The sequence below is a fragment of the Nylanderia fulva genome, unplaced genomic scaffold (assembly GCF_048542155.1).
Source record: "Nylanderia fulva isolate GAGA-0341 unplaced genomic scaffold, ASM4854215v1 Scaffold18, whole genome shotgun sequence".
NCBI lineage: Eukaryota > Metazoa > Arthropoda > Insecta > Hymenoptera > Formicidae > Nylanderia > Nylanderia fulva.
In genome coordinates, this window is record NW_028190055.1 from 705235 (window position 1) to 721694 (window position 16460).

The following is a 16460-nucleotide window of genomic DNA, read 5'->3' on the forward strand; positions in this document are numbered from 1 at the left end:
GATAAATTAACGCTAATCACGAATGTTTTGAAAATAAACTCTTATATGCATTTTGCAATTAATCACTAGCAAATGAAATCGTTCTATTATTATGGATGTGAACTTAAGCTTTCTGACTGATTATTTGTTTAATAAGGATCAGCTTAATAGGCAAGCCATACAAGGATTCATTAAAGGAGAGTAATCTACTTAAAGGATTATGGGTAGCTCGACTGATAAATAATATTTCATGCAACACACTATCGTTTAATCTAACAATTAACGTCAATCGACGGTAATAGAGATGCAATCTTTGTTGTACGTTATAACTGTTTATTTTGAAAGTTGTATAAATTAAGTTTACAAAGTTTTTATACGGTTATAAATTTGCATCGTCAATATTTTTGAGATTTTCGAAATTAGGATAAATTTCTGGAGAGGAAATTGTATAATGGGAGTTGTACAATATAACATATTATCAATATTTATTTATTTCACTGATCATGACAAAGTAATAATTACGTAAAGCTGTTAAAGTAAAACCCCGTTATCACTAGATTGTGTATTGTATTTACAAGTATAGTTCGCATCCCAGAAAACTTCGTGACATTTTTTCCAACGATATATATATATATATATTTTTTTTTTGTGACGCGTGTAGCTCTCGCTCATCATATAAAGACCAGGCGAGTAAAGCTAAAGTTTAGTTTTTGTTTTCTCCCTATCTCTTGATCTCTCTTTCATAATCCCTTTCACTCCTTGTCAGATAAACAAACTGTAAGCCCTGTCATTATCTGTCATAAGAAAAGATTATTGTACCCAAAACCCCGTTCAGTGAAGTCCAAGTAAAATACTCTAGTTAACAATAAATTATTAAATATCTATTCACAAATGTATGTATAGGCTATCGTTATTACTGTCATCATCGTCGCCGGACACTGCCATCCTTGCCATTATTCTTGATGTTATTACTATTCTTACATATACACGATCCAGGGTTTACTGTGTTGTCAATTGGGAATTGGAAGTTTACGAGATTTAATGGTGAATCTTCCTAATCAGACGATATTAAGATAATATTTAAGAGATGATTACTTATTGAATGTCGTAAGTATCAGCATCCATATATTTTATTTATCACGATAAGGAAAATTCATCGTCAAATCTCTCTAATTTCTGATAGTTTATTCTAATTATCAACAACGGATGAAAGATTATTTTTGTGATATAAAATGGATCTTGTGTTACAAAATGAATGTTATTTTGTTATTTATGATATCTTATCGAATGAAACATTGTACATTGTTTTAGCAATTATCTTGAGCGAGTTGCACCAATAGTTAACTGATCGTGATTCGTTTACGAGATACGCAAAGAATCGTCTGCGCATAGAATATATACAAAGACATTGTTTTATACGTAACATTTTTATGCGTACATAACATGAAAAGTCATTTAACATTTCGGTTTTGTTTCTCTCTAGATAATATAATTTTAGCTATAATGTAGTCCAAGAAGACTTAGTCAACAGCGATTAACATCGACTAACTTAGTGCAACTCTTTTCTAGATAATAGTAAATACTTGCCGAAATTGTGTTGACAAGCATTATGATACAACCGCGTGAGCCTCTTGGAGGTCCGACGGTGACGTGAAATAAAAACGATAATGCGATTATTATCGACTATCACGCGCTAAAATTCAATACATAGTCGCGCATTCAATCATTTCGCTATCATTCGGACACATAAGAATGAATGTTTACGTACACGCTCGCATATATATATATATATATATATATATATATATATATATATATATAGATATATATATAAATCTCATACTTATAAATCTTTCTATGTATATATTTTTCTATCTCGCGCGTTTGTTGAAGATGATGTTTCAAAGTCTCTCGTCTTTGGAACTTCATCTTAACGAAAAACGTAGCGTGAGAACTGCACTATATATATATATATATATATATCTATATATATATATTAAGTAACTTTCCGATCGTTCTCATCACCGACGAGTGCGACGCTGATTGTTCGTAAACTCGATAAGAGACACCACAAGAATTAAACTTACTAAAGGAGAACGTTTTACAAAAATTAGCTCGTTCACGAGATGAATTCGTAAAAAACAAAAACCTATCTGAGACCAATATTTGAGAAACGTTATTGTTTTTTCTTCTTCCTCATCTTCTGTATAACTCCAATTATTATGACTAACTTCAATTCTAAACGCCGTAAAAATGCGTATTTTTGGAATATATATGCTACTGTTTTTAGTTGTTTTTCGATGGATATTACAGAATCCAATTTGGACGAATCAATCTTATCTTTCAGTACACAAGCGCTATATAATTATATGGTGTTTCTTCTACAATTTCATTCTATACTTCGCACTCCTCGTATAGAATACTTTCTTGTAATCTTTATATACATGTCTACTCTCTCTCTCGCATTACAGACTTTGCTAGTTAATCGGTTGCTACATTGCTTTACAACTACAACATTCGACTGACTCACAGTAATGATCGCCATCGTTCGCTGCAAATGTACGACCGCATTCGATCTGCATTCTCTCCCGCGGGCTTCTTCTTTATATAATTTTATTTCGATTTATTCGTCATACAAAAAAGCACGTACGCTCGAACCGCAATCATGAGACTGACAGTTGATTTTGTGTACTTTTCTCTTTTTCTTTGTCAAAAAGGGAGATAGAACTGGGGGATAGCAAAATTGCTGGATAGTCAAAATCTTTTTGAAGGACGTCGATAAAAATCGGAAAAAGAGATGTGTGTGAAACGTTAACGTTATAAAATGTTACGTAGAACATTTTTAAAAATGATACTTTGACGACTTTTTTTGGCTAAATGTGTTTATCGCTATTTTTCTTATTTTCTTCTCTTCCAATTTTTTTGATTGATTGACAGTTTTATTTTCGAATTTTTAGCGCTACAAAACCGGTGTTAGGTATCGTCAATATGAAACTCGCGTCCTTACTTAATCTTACAATGCTGTATAAAAGCAATTCACATAGTTTCAAGTAATGATTACAATTGACATTTCACTGAATTGTATATACGCAATAAAACTTATTAAAGATTTGACTTTTGAACAAATATTTGCAATGTACATATTAAAAAGATGTTTCCAATAATTTGGTTTATTGATTTAATATAAATGTAGTTTTTTCTAATTGTAAGGTATACATGTGATAAAATTTGCAGTCTTAATAACGTTCTATCGCATGCTTCTGATAGAATATTTTTTTTTCAAAACAATTGATGCAAAAGAAAGAAACAAGGGTAAATTTACTGTCTCTCTTGTCGTGATTTTTACAGAACATTAAAAATGTTACAGACGTACAGTTATAGTTATTTCGAATATATATTTAAGTGTTGGTAGAGACCGCTTTACGGTAGAAAAAGGAAATTTACGAAGCATCCATACTCTTGCAACATTTTCTCCTATTTAATAGCTCTCTCGTTTGTTTTCTCATTCTCGCTTTCGCTATCGCTTTCATTATCGCTATTTACAAACGTGTGGCTTAAATAACGTCCGTTAATATTTCTATTCTGTTCTTTTCATTCTGATTCTGCTCGCGCTTGCGCGCTCTCTCTCTCTCTCTCTCTCTCTCTCTCACACACACACACACGCACTTTCTCTCTTTTGTTTACCTAAAATAATTATGTTAATTTAAAATATGTATATGTGTGTGCATCATTCGTTAATTGAAGGACAGACTAATTCTCCTTCATATTCATTTTGCAATTCAATTGTGTTACGTAATCAAAATCAGATATTTATGTATAGGAGTAGGAGATATACGGAAAATAAAAAATATATAAATAATTATTTTCAATTTTGTAATTAAATTTATCGAATAAACAGATTTTTGAAATAACACAAATAAAGAAAGAAAATATCGATGGAGTAGTTTTGTTTTGCCGCGATAGATAACATTTACTCTCACAATCTACATAATATTATATACAACAAAGGCGAGAAAGTCGCTTCGTAATATAAAGTAAATATCTTCGGTTGTTATGTCATTCTGATACACTGTATCGTCATATTATGTGTCGGTTTCATCACTGGCGAACGAAAATTATCAGTATCGTTCAAACTGTCGCGAACTTGTCCGGTTTATAAAGCAGGGGCTGGACGATATAGGGGATTGCCCTTGATGGGAAGCACATGAGCCTCGGAGTTGAATACCCAGTCATCCAGGCTTATGAGATCATCGTCGCTAAATAGTAAATAGAGATACTGGAAAAAAGAGAAAAGATTTATTTAAAATCAGATAATTTTTTTAAATAATATAGCATTTGGATTATCGTAATTAAAACAGCAGCGAAAGCATAAAGGCGTGATAGACAGAAAATGAAAGAGTGGAAAATTTTTTAACTAAAGCAATATATTTAAAGTTTGAAATTTCTTATAGCTATATAATAGAATTATATTATACAGAATTCCAAATGAATATATGCATAAAAATGAAAAGTGATCCCAAGCGGTTAAAATATTATAAATGTAAATTTGTGAAATACCGCATTTTACCGGTATAAGTAACATTGAAGTCAGCTTTTACAAGAAATAGCGTATAAACCGAATCATCGAAACAATGCTTCCTTTCTCTTTTACCTTTAATGTCTCAGCAAAGAAATAACTTTGTTGGACATCGTCTTTCGCCGAGTCAACCAGGTAAACATTGTTAAGTCCCGTGAATCCTCCGGGGACTCGGCAATGTTTTTCCAGTGCTTGAACTGCCTCCCAACCCCATTCGCGATATTTAGGATCTTTTGTTAGTCGCCACATCACGAAATACGATTCGAAGGTCTGCGGAAGAATATATCGTTTTATCGTCTAAATTATAGTTTAAAAAAAAATAAAATCACAGGAGAGAGAACTATAGTTATTTTTTTTACACACATGATTTTTATAATTTCTATTTTTCTGTAATAAATAATTAAATTAACAAATTTAAGCAATTTGCGAACGAATATAAAGTTAATGCTATATATGTTAAAGTGAGATATTTTTTCGTGATTAAAAGTGGTTTTCTGTTGTGAAATTACTTATTTAGTGCGAATAAGAATAATTTCTTCTGAGAATAATAACTGTGATTACGATGCTTTATCTCAATTCGTACTAGTTTTATCTTTGCACGAGAGAGAGAATAAACAAATTACCTCTGGTCGTAGAATGTAATATTTCTCGCCGTTCTTCAGACTTCTAGCCTCGTTGCCTTCGATAAAGTGAAAAGCTTCCGGGCCGAGTTTTGTAGCACTTCTGTCGTAAGACTCGTGACACGTGTTGGTCAGACCAGCGGCGATATTCATGTATTTGTCAGACGATTCATTTTCCAGAGTTTTCGCACCCAGAGCAAACATACCACCTATAAAATGCACGATTATCGTTTCTGATAAATCTCCAATAAATTGTAATTCTAGCTTGTGACGATAAAATTGAACAAATAATTGTTATATGATCAATCTTTTTATCGTCATCGATTACTATCCTATCAAAACTTAAATAGTAATCGATTATATTAATATATAGAAAACAGAATATATTTGAGAGGGTAAATGTACTTGTTTATATTCAAACTCAATGATTATGATATAAAAATGGAAATAATAATAATTGCATTAATTATGTATAACTTACCAGCAAAACAAGCCAAATGACCCATTTTGTGCTCGAGTCTGTCATATTTTAAATCCGATACGTATACGAGTTTGCCAGGGGACGTTTTGATCATATGCTCGGTTATAGCTGCAATAGCCTCATCATACATTTCGCGTGCCTCGACGTCGTCTTTGCCAGACTGAATCCAGGCCTTTAGCAAATACTCATAGAAACTGTCGCCGAGTCCACCGAGCGACATATGATCTGCAATTTCCACGAAAATATTTCGGTCATAAGTAAATTCCGTGCGAATTCCAGTAAAGCTCGTAGGACATTTCTTTGAAAAATCCTTCAAGAGTATGTCTGTATTTTTATTCTTTCATATAAATTTTTTAATAATATAGGTATTAGGTTGGAACTTTTGGCATTTTTAAAAAATGAAAATCAAGTCATATTATAGCTTTTGTATTATAAAAAATGAAAAATACAGATTTTCCGTTTTTAAAAAAGAAATAATAAAATAATATTACTTTTTTTTCACTCGCGAAAATCTTTAGTGCATCGCCAATTATTTTTGTTTTTCCTTTTATGTCGAAGTGAAATTAGAGGCTTGCGGATGACTCGTTTGTCAGATAGCTTTAACTTGACTGTTTTAAAAGAGATACCGCTTTAAATGGACAATAACGGTAATCGCTATGAGATAAAGGAATACTGGGCGAATCTCTTTGGAAAGGAGAGGTTTGTTATCCGTACTACTTCGGCTATGTCTAAGGACGGAGAAACAAAGGGCAGACCTTGATTTCTACCGAGCTAATTCTTAGGTGCCTTGGGCTAACTAAGAACACGGTTTCTACTTTATGTTAAGACTTGTGCGATGAAAGGAAGTACGGCTTAGCTTTGACGAATCTCTTTGATCGTTATTTCTTTGAGAATTGAAAATGTTAGGATGCGCGAGGATGTGTAAGAGTCGGTCGACCAATGCAAGATTAAGCTTTTGTTAAACGGATATTTTAATTATGATTTGATGACGAATTTTCTTTCTATGTTTTGAATATTAATTTTATTCACGAAAAGGCAGCAATGCTACATCTTTTTATAAAAATAAGATATGGCTGATAATGATGTTGCGAGATTTTGACGAAAAAAAAAAAAAATTAAATACATTTATTCATTTTCGCGATAAATTACGTACGGTACGATATGATAGTAAATTTTATCGGTGAATAAGTTGCAATAAAAACATAATAATTAAATCAATAAAATATTTGTTGCATTAATTATTTAAACTGTTTAATCAACTATATATATTTTTGTTCCTCAAAGCTACTAATTTTGTCTGTTCATTCAAAATTCTTTTTTTTCTCTCATTGTACGAATGTCCACCAGAGCGGAACCGTGAAAAACGTGGGAAGGATGTGTGATGGGGCTAGATACCGAACGGCTTGGATGATATATATTCTCGAGGATCTCGTCATACGTGCAATGAGAGAGTATGCAGGCCCGGGGGATTTTTAGAACCTGAGGCAGAGAATGATAAATGCGATATTCAAGATCGGCTACATGGCGATGACGATGCCGCGGCAGGGTATCTTTTCGCGAAGTGACATGGGCCGACGCTTTAAGATACAAGAAAAAAAAAAAAAGAAAAGAAAACAGGGGAAACTAAAGGTGTGCGAATTCTTTACCTCGCGACTATACGAAACTATTTTCTCGCGATGTAATTGATAACTGTCGGATGAAAAAACTTATTTCGCACAAGATGTACTGCTCTATGTGTGTCTAAAGTCTAAAGATTTATTAAATGCGAAATGATAGTAATAAGTCACCCGGATATATTTATGTCCGTCCAGCATCGTTTGATTGACGACGGAAATTCGGACGGAAATTTTTAATATTTTTATTTTACGACGAATATATAAATGTAAGTACAAACGCGAGTTACTGTTTCTATTACACATTTCCCGATAAGGAAAAAATTATGCAAAGGACAATAAATCTCTATAAACAATTAGATCTCTATGATATACTATTATATTGTATGTTTTCGAAATACTATCCTTTCTATTGAAATGATTTGCAAAGCAATTTGCTAAGCAAATGTATGCTCGTGCTGGTATTGTATGTATTGTAAATATTAATCCAAATGTATAGGATTAACATAAATTCACTTACGTTGACCCCATTTTCCTGTTCTCGGATGAATATAGTTCGGATATAGACCCTTTGGTTTCTCCAAGCTTTTCAGGACCTTTCTCACGTTTTCGACTTTGCTCTTGAACACTGGATTATTCGTTATATCACTCAAGTAAGTGAACTCAAGATGCATCGTTCCGATTTCGGATAAAATACTGCAGCCACTGCTCGCCCAACCGTAATTCTTGCTCGCCTGAAAAATAAGCGCAACTATCTAGTTCGATGGCAAGAGATACATACGATGTTTAAAGTAATATAAAGTGGAATAGATATGATAAATATCTTAACTCTTAGATATGAAGTATAATATAATAAAACGTAAGTTTTGTTATGTTATAAGTGGTAGAAAAAAGGATAAAGTTAAAATCGATAAAAATATTGATTCGTGCCAGCTCTGTTTTGCATATTAAGATCTTGCGTGTGTTATTTCTATAAATGTAACATATTAAAGAAATTTAGAATTTTGTGATTATGACACACACATTAACATACACAATTATGCAGCGAATTTATGCAAAGTAAATAAATCTATAATTTCATCGTGTAAGACAAATGGACGATTTTGATGATGCGTGTATGACTTTTTTAATTAAATTTTAATTTTTTTAAAATTTTAATTACATATTCCTTTTCATGACATAATAATAATAATATAAAACTTTACATATTCTATATTTATTATTTCTTTGCGTTTATATAAATAAAGAGATAAAGAAAGATATAAATAATTGATACATATATATTTTATAAATAACATGTTTCGTTTAAAAAGTTGTGTCGCATATATTATTTTCTTCAAATATAAGAAAAAAATATGCGCTTTACTCAAATACAAACGTCATTCCGGAGCAAAACATGGAATTTTCAAGCTGATAAACAACTTTTATTGTTTCGTATCTTTCCTTTCATGCCATTCAAAATTAATAAAAAATTATGGCGCCCAGAGATGGACACGCTAAAAGCCGCCAATTAGTCGCGTTCATTAAGAACGCTAATAGAAATTACGAGGTTATCAAGCGAGGGTCAATCGCGCGGAACACGTTGCACGTTGTAATTAAATCCGACTCTCTCCCTCTCTCATTTCTCGTTTCCTCACGCTATGGCACTTTTGTTCTGTGTCAATTTCTCCGACAAGATTGTGTACCAGATTCGATGCTTATTGACTATATATGGTCGTAATTGTTCGAAACGCATATTTTGTAAGAAATTCAATGTAAAATCTTTTGCCAACGGTCAACATAATTCAACCTAATAATCTGTTCACGCGCATGTGAAATTAGTGTCTAGCGATAACGCAAAAGTATAGTATCGTACTTCGAATATAAAATTCAATGTATATAATATTAATTTTTTTACTATTTTTTTATTTTTATTAATATTAATTTTTTATATTAATTATTTTGAGGTCCTGTTACAATTTGGATTTAATTTCTATTTTATAGATTAACTTAAGCTGAAGACGTCGATAATCTGAGAGGAGGAGAAGGTCTGAGAGAGACATCGGGCATCAGCGGAGCAACCCTGAGGTGAATATTTATTAGTTGTAATTATTAAATTAAAAATTATAAAATGTTTTAATTATATTTCTGCTGAGTATGTGTAAAAAACATAAAGTGCAATGCACACAATAGTCTGAAATATTAATTACTGTTGACGTTGCTACAATGTGGATTTTATTTGTATGTTACAGATCAGCGTAGCTTCAATGCGATCATAACTTCGCTGTTGCGCAACAACTGGTGAGTGATAAATTATTATTTTATAGATTTTTTCTTTATAAGAAAAAATCAAAGACTTATCTTCTTTTTGCGGCCTCATTATCCACCCAATTAAGAATTTGCATATTAATCGCGCGCTGCTATTTCGACAATCGTGACTTGATGGAATCGTTTCAATTAAAGCGCAACATCGTTGCCATTTATGATGCCTGACAAGAGGCATGCAAAAACGGAAATATACCACGCCCTGGGGTAATCCTTTCTTAAATTATAATCATGGAAGAGCAAAAGGCCGCGATAATTGTACTTTATGATTATACTGCATGTTTCATAAGCTAACGGATTATTCGCATGACGAAAACTACAGCGAGAAAAATAACGAAAATGAATAACATAACATATGTGACGTAAATTATTAATTCACTTTTTTTATTATACTTTAAATCCATCTTTTTCTGTTTCTATTTTAATTAATGTGTGATAATAGTGATTTGTAAAAATAACGTTATTTATACATATATGAAACTAGTTGATCGTTTTTATAGAAACCAACCGAAAATTCTATTTTTGTCATAGTTTTTAACTTTCAGCATTAAAAAAACTTGATGAATAGAAACAATTTTACGAAGAACTTCTCCTTTCGGTTTGCCTGTTCGGGTATCAATTTTAATTATACTATAAAACACCCTGCATATATATTTTGATAGTTTTGATAGATTTTATATAAATTTTCGATATTATCTGCCCGTGTTATATCTTTTGCTTCAGTACGGCAAATGAGTAAGTTCTTATTTTTCTGAAACGAAGTTAATATCAAGGTACATATATCGAACCCGTCTCTTGGCATGTTGACGTGAGCACTGGCGAATTATGGTAACGAAAAGCCGCGCTTACCCCAGTATGAAGGTTGATGAGGGAATGAGGAATTCCGGTTTCCGTCTGGAAGGCAGGCAGCATCCGTTCGCCAAGCTGCGCCGCCTTATCCCGGAACATTACATCCCCCGTGAGAGCGTAACAAGCGAGCAGACTTCCCATGAAACGAATATTGGTCTCAAACAACGATATTTCAGAGTTCTGAAACAATGCAAAACGGGCAAAATGTTCGAATTAATAACATGTTGATCGTTTATTCGTGGCTGGAAAAAATTTTACTTATTACATGTCGCACACACACATACATACACTACATCCGTCATCTTTTTGTATAATATGCTATCTTCGAATTTGATCGATGGCTTTTAATAATTAAAAATTCGCAGAAAAAAGAAATAAAATGAGCAAGATACTCGAGAATGTAATTTTACACTGAAAAAATTAAATTAATAAATATTTATCTGTTTTGAAAAGAATTTTCCTATATCGAATAAATATTTTTCACATCAAATCATTATTATTAGCTTCAAATAAATGATTTATTGAACAGTGTTGAAATAAATATTTATTCGAATTCAATAAATTTTTTTTCAGTGTAGGATCATATAAAAAAATACGTTCTTCTTCAACAAAGATAGATAGTTCAGGCATATGGATTTCATGAACGCGTTTTATAACACTGTATAAAAACCTACGTATTTTTGATATGCAAATCCAGTATAAACGAATAACTCAATTAAAGATGGAGCAACCATTCTATCTCTCATTGCATCCTGTAGTCAAAGAATCTCATCGTCATTGAAAATTAGACATCCATATAATTTCCGTTATATTCTCGGCTGTGTTCTTCGCTTATTAGTTAGATGAAAGACTTGGTATTTCTGGACAAAAGTTGGCGTTTCAAAACACTTGTAGGGATTGCGTGTAGAGAATTTATCGGCATAGATCAAATACGCGGGTATTGTAAAACAGAATTAATTTCAAAATTGAATTCATAAATTTCAACATTAGCAGTCAAAGTTAATCGAAATAAACGAATCGAAATGTATATACATATATCTAAATATAAAATGATAATTAAGCTTTCGAAGATAAATGTTCTCATTATGTTGCACAGGTATAAACTTGCATTCAATATTATATTATATCATTGTACATACATGGTTTTAATGTTCAATTTGAAATTACATGCATTATATGTACGCCAAAATATATAACAAAATAAATTCCTTGCCTGAGATAATAGTTGCATATTCGTTGAACATTTAATAGTTGTTCTATAATTAGGAGAATTTGAAAATACTCAGGCGCAAAATCGTAGAGATAATGACGTGTGGCACATGAAAGCGGGTAAATTGGCGTTGTTCTCATGTTTGCGAGGTATTGTGCCGCTAATTGACATTTATGATGCACGGTGCGATAGGAAGTACCGTGGGAAGTTCGTAAGCGATACATTTACGCGTCAATTATATTCCGCGATTAAATATTACTTGTCAATTTCAAATTATATTTTAGATAGATTTTCTATTAAATTTACAATTTGTTTTTTATTTCTTACTTATATATCATTAGTTAGATTAACATTTTATTCGATTTGCAAATTATTATTTTCGATATAGAACTATAACAATAATATTTGAAGATAGTTGTATGAATATTATATGTATAAAATCAATAGATTTGCATAGAAATAGAATAATATATACAAATCAGTAATTTAGTCAAATATTTGTCGAAGACCATTTTTAATATCTTTATAATGTAAAGACATTCAGTCTAAATTTTGATCGTTTCGATAAGTTCGTTATCGATTTATTACAATATGCATTTATCCCTAGAAAAATCATATTGCATTTTTTAATAAAAATGATAGTAATTTGCATTAATAGAAAACGCAACGAATATCGAATATTTTAAAATGATGATTTATTTCATGAAATTTATTTAATAGAAAATTAATAATGTAAACACTAGTTGTTAGAGGAGAATGGTTCGTTTTTCTTTGTGCATGCTCACATACACATATACACAAAACAGAAATATCTCACTTTTTTACAAGAAAAAAAAAAAAAAAGAACTTGCGTATGGTTCATAAATTAACGGGCTGATCTTTGGTTTATGAGGTCGTTAGCTTCAAAGGATATTACTGGCTATTGCGTGTTGTGTTGTACCATCCTTTCCGGTTCATCAGGCGTGGCTGATTGACTTGCTTACCTAGCACTTGATGACGCTGCATTCTTATTAAGGCTGCCTTTCGTTAAGGAGCAGGTGCTCGGATAATCGTATATCCAGAGCTCACTTTTGACGATGAAATTTTGAAGTATAAAATTATTAGATAATTTTGCAAGCATTTTTCATAAATATTTCATAAGAAAGACATAGACGAAAATTAAGATATCGATACATCTATTTAATAATTAATACATTCAAATATATAAGAAACTACGTGAATCGCCATGTAGATTTAAACGAATTACTGCTATCTACATGAATATCACCATTTCTCTTTTTTCTCCCTTTTTTTATTTCTTATCCTTCTTTTCTACCTCCTTCGTTTTTTTCTTTTACTATTTTTTTTCCTTTCTGTTTGCGGCAACATCTTACGCTTTTAATATAATTATTAATAATGATAATAAATTTTAAATTTTAATTAAAATGTTATATGTTTCATGTGGTTTACATTGATATTTCCAATCGCGTGTACATGCGATATAATCCAGTTGTACCTCTTGATCGGATTCGTGTAGATGCGTACTATAGTGCACGAATCCGATGAACTGTCGGTGTTTTACACGCGAATCTTTGATTACCTACACTGTTACCGCTTCAATTCAGATGTTCGAAACATTGCGTGTCGAATGATCCTAAAATTCCACCGGCAATTAGTGTTAGACAAGCACCACTGCACTTCTCTCTCTCTCTCTCTCTCTCTCACTCACACACATTGTCTCTCTCATCCGTTGATTTTTGTTAGAATGCAATAATGAATTCTTAAAGTTTATATTTTTGGAATGCATGTATTGTAATTTAAAATTCAGGAAATTGCTAAAGATTTTATGTTTACAAAAGTCCAAGTTTTATAGGAATTAAGCATTCGGCCAATTACTTTTTAGAATTAAAATCTTAAAAATACGTTGTCCCTAATAACTCGAAAATTGAGGAAAACTCGTGACGGAAAGAGAATAATAGGTTTCTTTTTCGAATTTATGGCGCTACATTTAATTTAATATTATAGAAATATTCTATATTAGAGAACAGAGGAAATTGCGTTGGCCAGTTATAAATTTGCGAAAAAGAGCACTTTGCGCGTCGCAGGCCTGTTATTTCACGGCTTTCCGACCAGATCACCATCTCGCTGATTCCGGAGGTGGAGTCGTCGGTTGAAATAAAGTCGGACAAGAAGCCGGACTTTCTGCTAGACGTCACGCTATTTTCCACTAGCTCAGCGGCACGTCGGGGATTCCGAGGATCCCTCTCTTATAATCTCACTTACACCTAGCTACCTTTCAGATTCGTTGTCAGCCCTGTTGTACGAGATCTCCCTATCATTCTGTGTATCTCTTTGCGTACCGCGGCCGATAGGCTATGGGTACTCCGGTGTGAAATGTAATCAGGCCCTCGTAAATCGCTGCTCGTTTATCTTCCCGTGTCAAGAAGACAATCATCGGTTCGGCACACGATAAAATCGTAATGCACACGGTAATTTCCTGATATCGTATCGATTTCTACCAAGTGTTCAGTGTTTCTCAATTATTGCATTCAACGCATTCGACGAAAAGGCTGTGTTAGCCGATATACTCGACTCGGAGAGCAAAGAAGTTACGATTATATCCTCTTTTCCGAGTATGGCTCTCGTGAACGAAAATGGGTCGAGGCAAACCGAGCGAAAAAGCATGGCGAGAAGCGAAGTCAATTGCACGAAGAGGGTTGTTTAAATAATAGAGTCACGGTTGGATAGACGGGTGGATCAGGTGTCGATGTGATCTGAAATCGTTGCACACGAAAATTGAAATCAGAGACATTTCAGGAATAGCGAAACTCTCTTAAGCTTTGCATCAATGATAATGTATTCTTCTAATAGTTATAATTTCATGGCTTTTGTGTAGATTGCAAAGTTATTTCTTTAGCTTTTCTTCTTGAGTCTTGTTGAGTAAAGTATTAAAGGTTTCTACAAAATTGCACGTGAAAAAAATCAATGTAAAGTAACATTACGACACTCTAAATGTTTATTGATTTCTTTGGCGTTGTTATTAAGAAAAGACAGACGCGTGAAAAAGAATCGAATTTTATAATGATATTTATCATGAGATCTTCGATATAAAGATACAAGTTTGTAATATAAAATCACTTTTATTCTTTCGCGTAATACTGACTAAATAATCTTATAAAAAATGTGAAACTTAACTATAATGATTCGAAAATACTGTTGAATGTGCAATTAAGAAGAAAAGTGAGAAAATAAAGTCAGCAGTAGTTAAGCTGGTTGCGGCAGTTTCGTTGCAACTCTATTCTATCCGTACGTGCTACACTGAAACGAGCCACATAAGTTCAGTAACATAAGGTCTCGTAAATGTAACACGACCTTAAGCATGGGTCACTGTTTGGCCTTGCAATCACATCACTCTCAAAAGTTGTGCGACTTTAGGATGAAATTACATGCAGATTGGGATGTACGTTAACGTATAACAAAAGGAGCAAAGTGATCTCCAGGCATTTCTAAAGCGCGATAATTTCTATTCATTAATCATCCTCCTCTTGCTTCTATTCCTTTATTTTATTATATATTTCTTTTTATTAGATTTGCTTCACTAAATTTTTTTCACTCTTTTTTCACTCCATATTAAATAACGATGACATTTCTCGTGAAATGGAGTTGGATATTTTAGAGTGTCGAATTGAAATCGATTGTAGTCTGTTATGTATTTTATAAACAGAATAGAGAGAAAGAGAGACAATTTTAAAAGCAATTATAAAAGTCCTATCTATTATGTTTTAATCTATTTTACAAAATTCCGAGTATAATAATGTTTTATCCGTGGTAATATATGAAATTCTCGTAGTTTCATGAATTTTTTTCAGAAGAAAGAGGGAAATGGGTGCAAGAGAATTTTTTTTATATAATCGTTGAAATAGAATCTATATGTACGAAGTATCTAGCTGGTGGTATGGTTATATTTTTGAAAACATTTTTAATTATATTATCAAAAGATAGAGACCGAGATGAGATTTAGACTGCTAATAGTTTTGTTACTGCTTTTCAAGTTTTAACTATGTTATTTTACGAGTTTCTCTTTCGAATAGATAAGCCATTTGAAACAGGGGGAAAAAAACGAACGGTGGATGTAATCATCGGTCGTGGTTATGCGGCTATATTAGGCGAGACACGTTATAAACTCGGTTGCGAGAAGCGCTCGCGTGCTTTTGTGCCACTTGTAAAGGCAACTTGTACAAGACTGTACAGCTCGGCAGATAGTCACGGAAGCACCCGCGCGAGTAACAAGTTTCGACACGCCTTTATACACGCTCCACTTTTGTTGGAATCCTGCGCGGTAGTTCGCCCACCGTCTAGGCTAGCCCCGATGCGAGGTTACAAAAGAATTTTCCTACGAAGGGATTCGCTTATCTTGGAAAACTGTCACGGGGGAGAAAAAGTGTTACGCTTGTGATAATACCGTGAGTTGCATCGCAATGTTGACGAAGGGATGAAATCCCCTCGGAATTTCGAATTAATCCTTTCGGGATGTCTCGGCTTTTGCTCTCTCTCCGTTTATCTATTTAGAAATAATGCGGAAAGTCATTAAAATATCTCGAGAAATTTAAGCAATTAAAGTTGAAAGTTCCATTTGTAAATGTAACTGAGGTAATTTACTGCGTCTGTATATAATTGAAGTTTATTATTTAATTTTAAATATTATATATATATATATATATATATATATATATCTTTTATATCTTTTACTGCATTTTGCGAGATTCGAATATTGTTATTTAATATTTCTATCGAACACTAAACTGAGAAAATCTTGACGCATTATGCACGCCCCATGTCTGACAGTCTA

At 32.6% G+C, this 16460-nt stretch overlaps 1 protein-coding gene and 1 long non-coding RNA gene across 2 annotated transcripts in view; one reads left to right on the forward strand and one right to left on the reverse strand.

Annotated features, from left to right (window-relative positions):
* LOC146723621 (uncharacterized) overlaps positions 1-16460 on the forward strand; it is a 148080-nt gene that overhangs the window by 6736 nt on the left and 124884 nt on the right. The window contains exons 3-4 of the long non-coding RNA XR_014924465.1: positions 9253-9336; positions 9501-9549. This is a non-coding gene — a long non-coding RNA (uncharacterized LOC146723621). The remainder of the gene's footprint in view (positions 1-9252; positions 9337-9500; positions 9550-16460) is intronic.
* Positions 448-10601, reverse strand: alpha-Man-Ia (alpha-Mannosidase class I a). Its single transcript, XM_029312455.2, has 6 exons — positions 10423-10601; positions 7790-8003; positions 5657-5881; positions 5179-5384; positions 4631-4825; positions 448-4255 (listed from the first exon to the last, which is right to left on the reverse strand). Exons 1-6 carry the CDS (start codon positions 10561-10563, stop codon positions 4133-4135), a joined length of 1104 nt encoding a protein of 367 aa, XP_029168288.2. The 5' UTR covers positions 10564-10601; the 3' UTR covers positions 448-4132.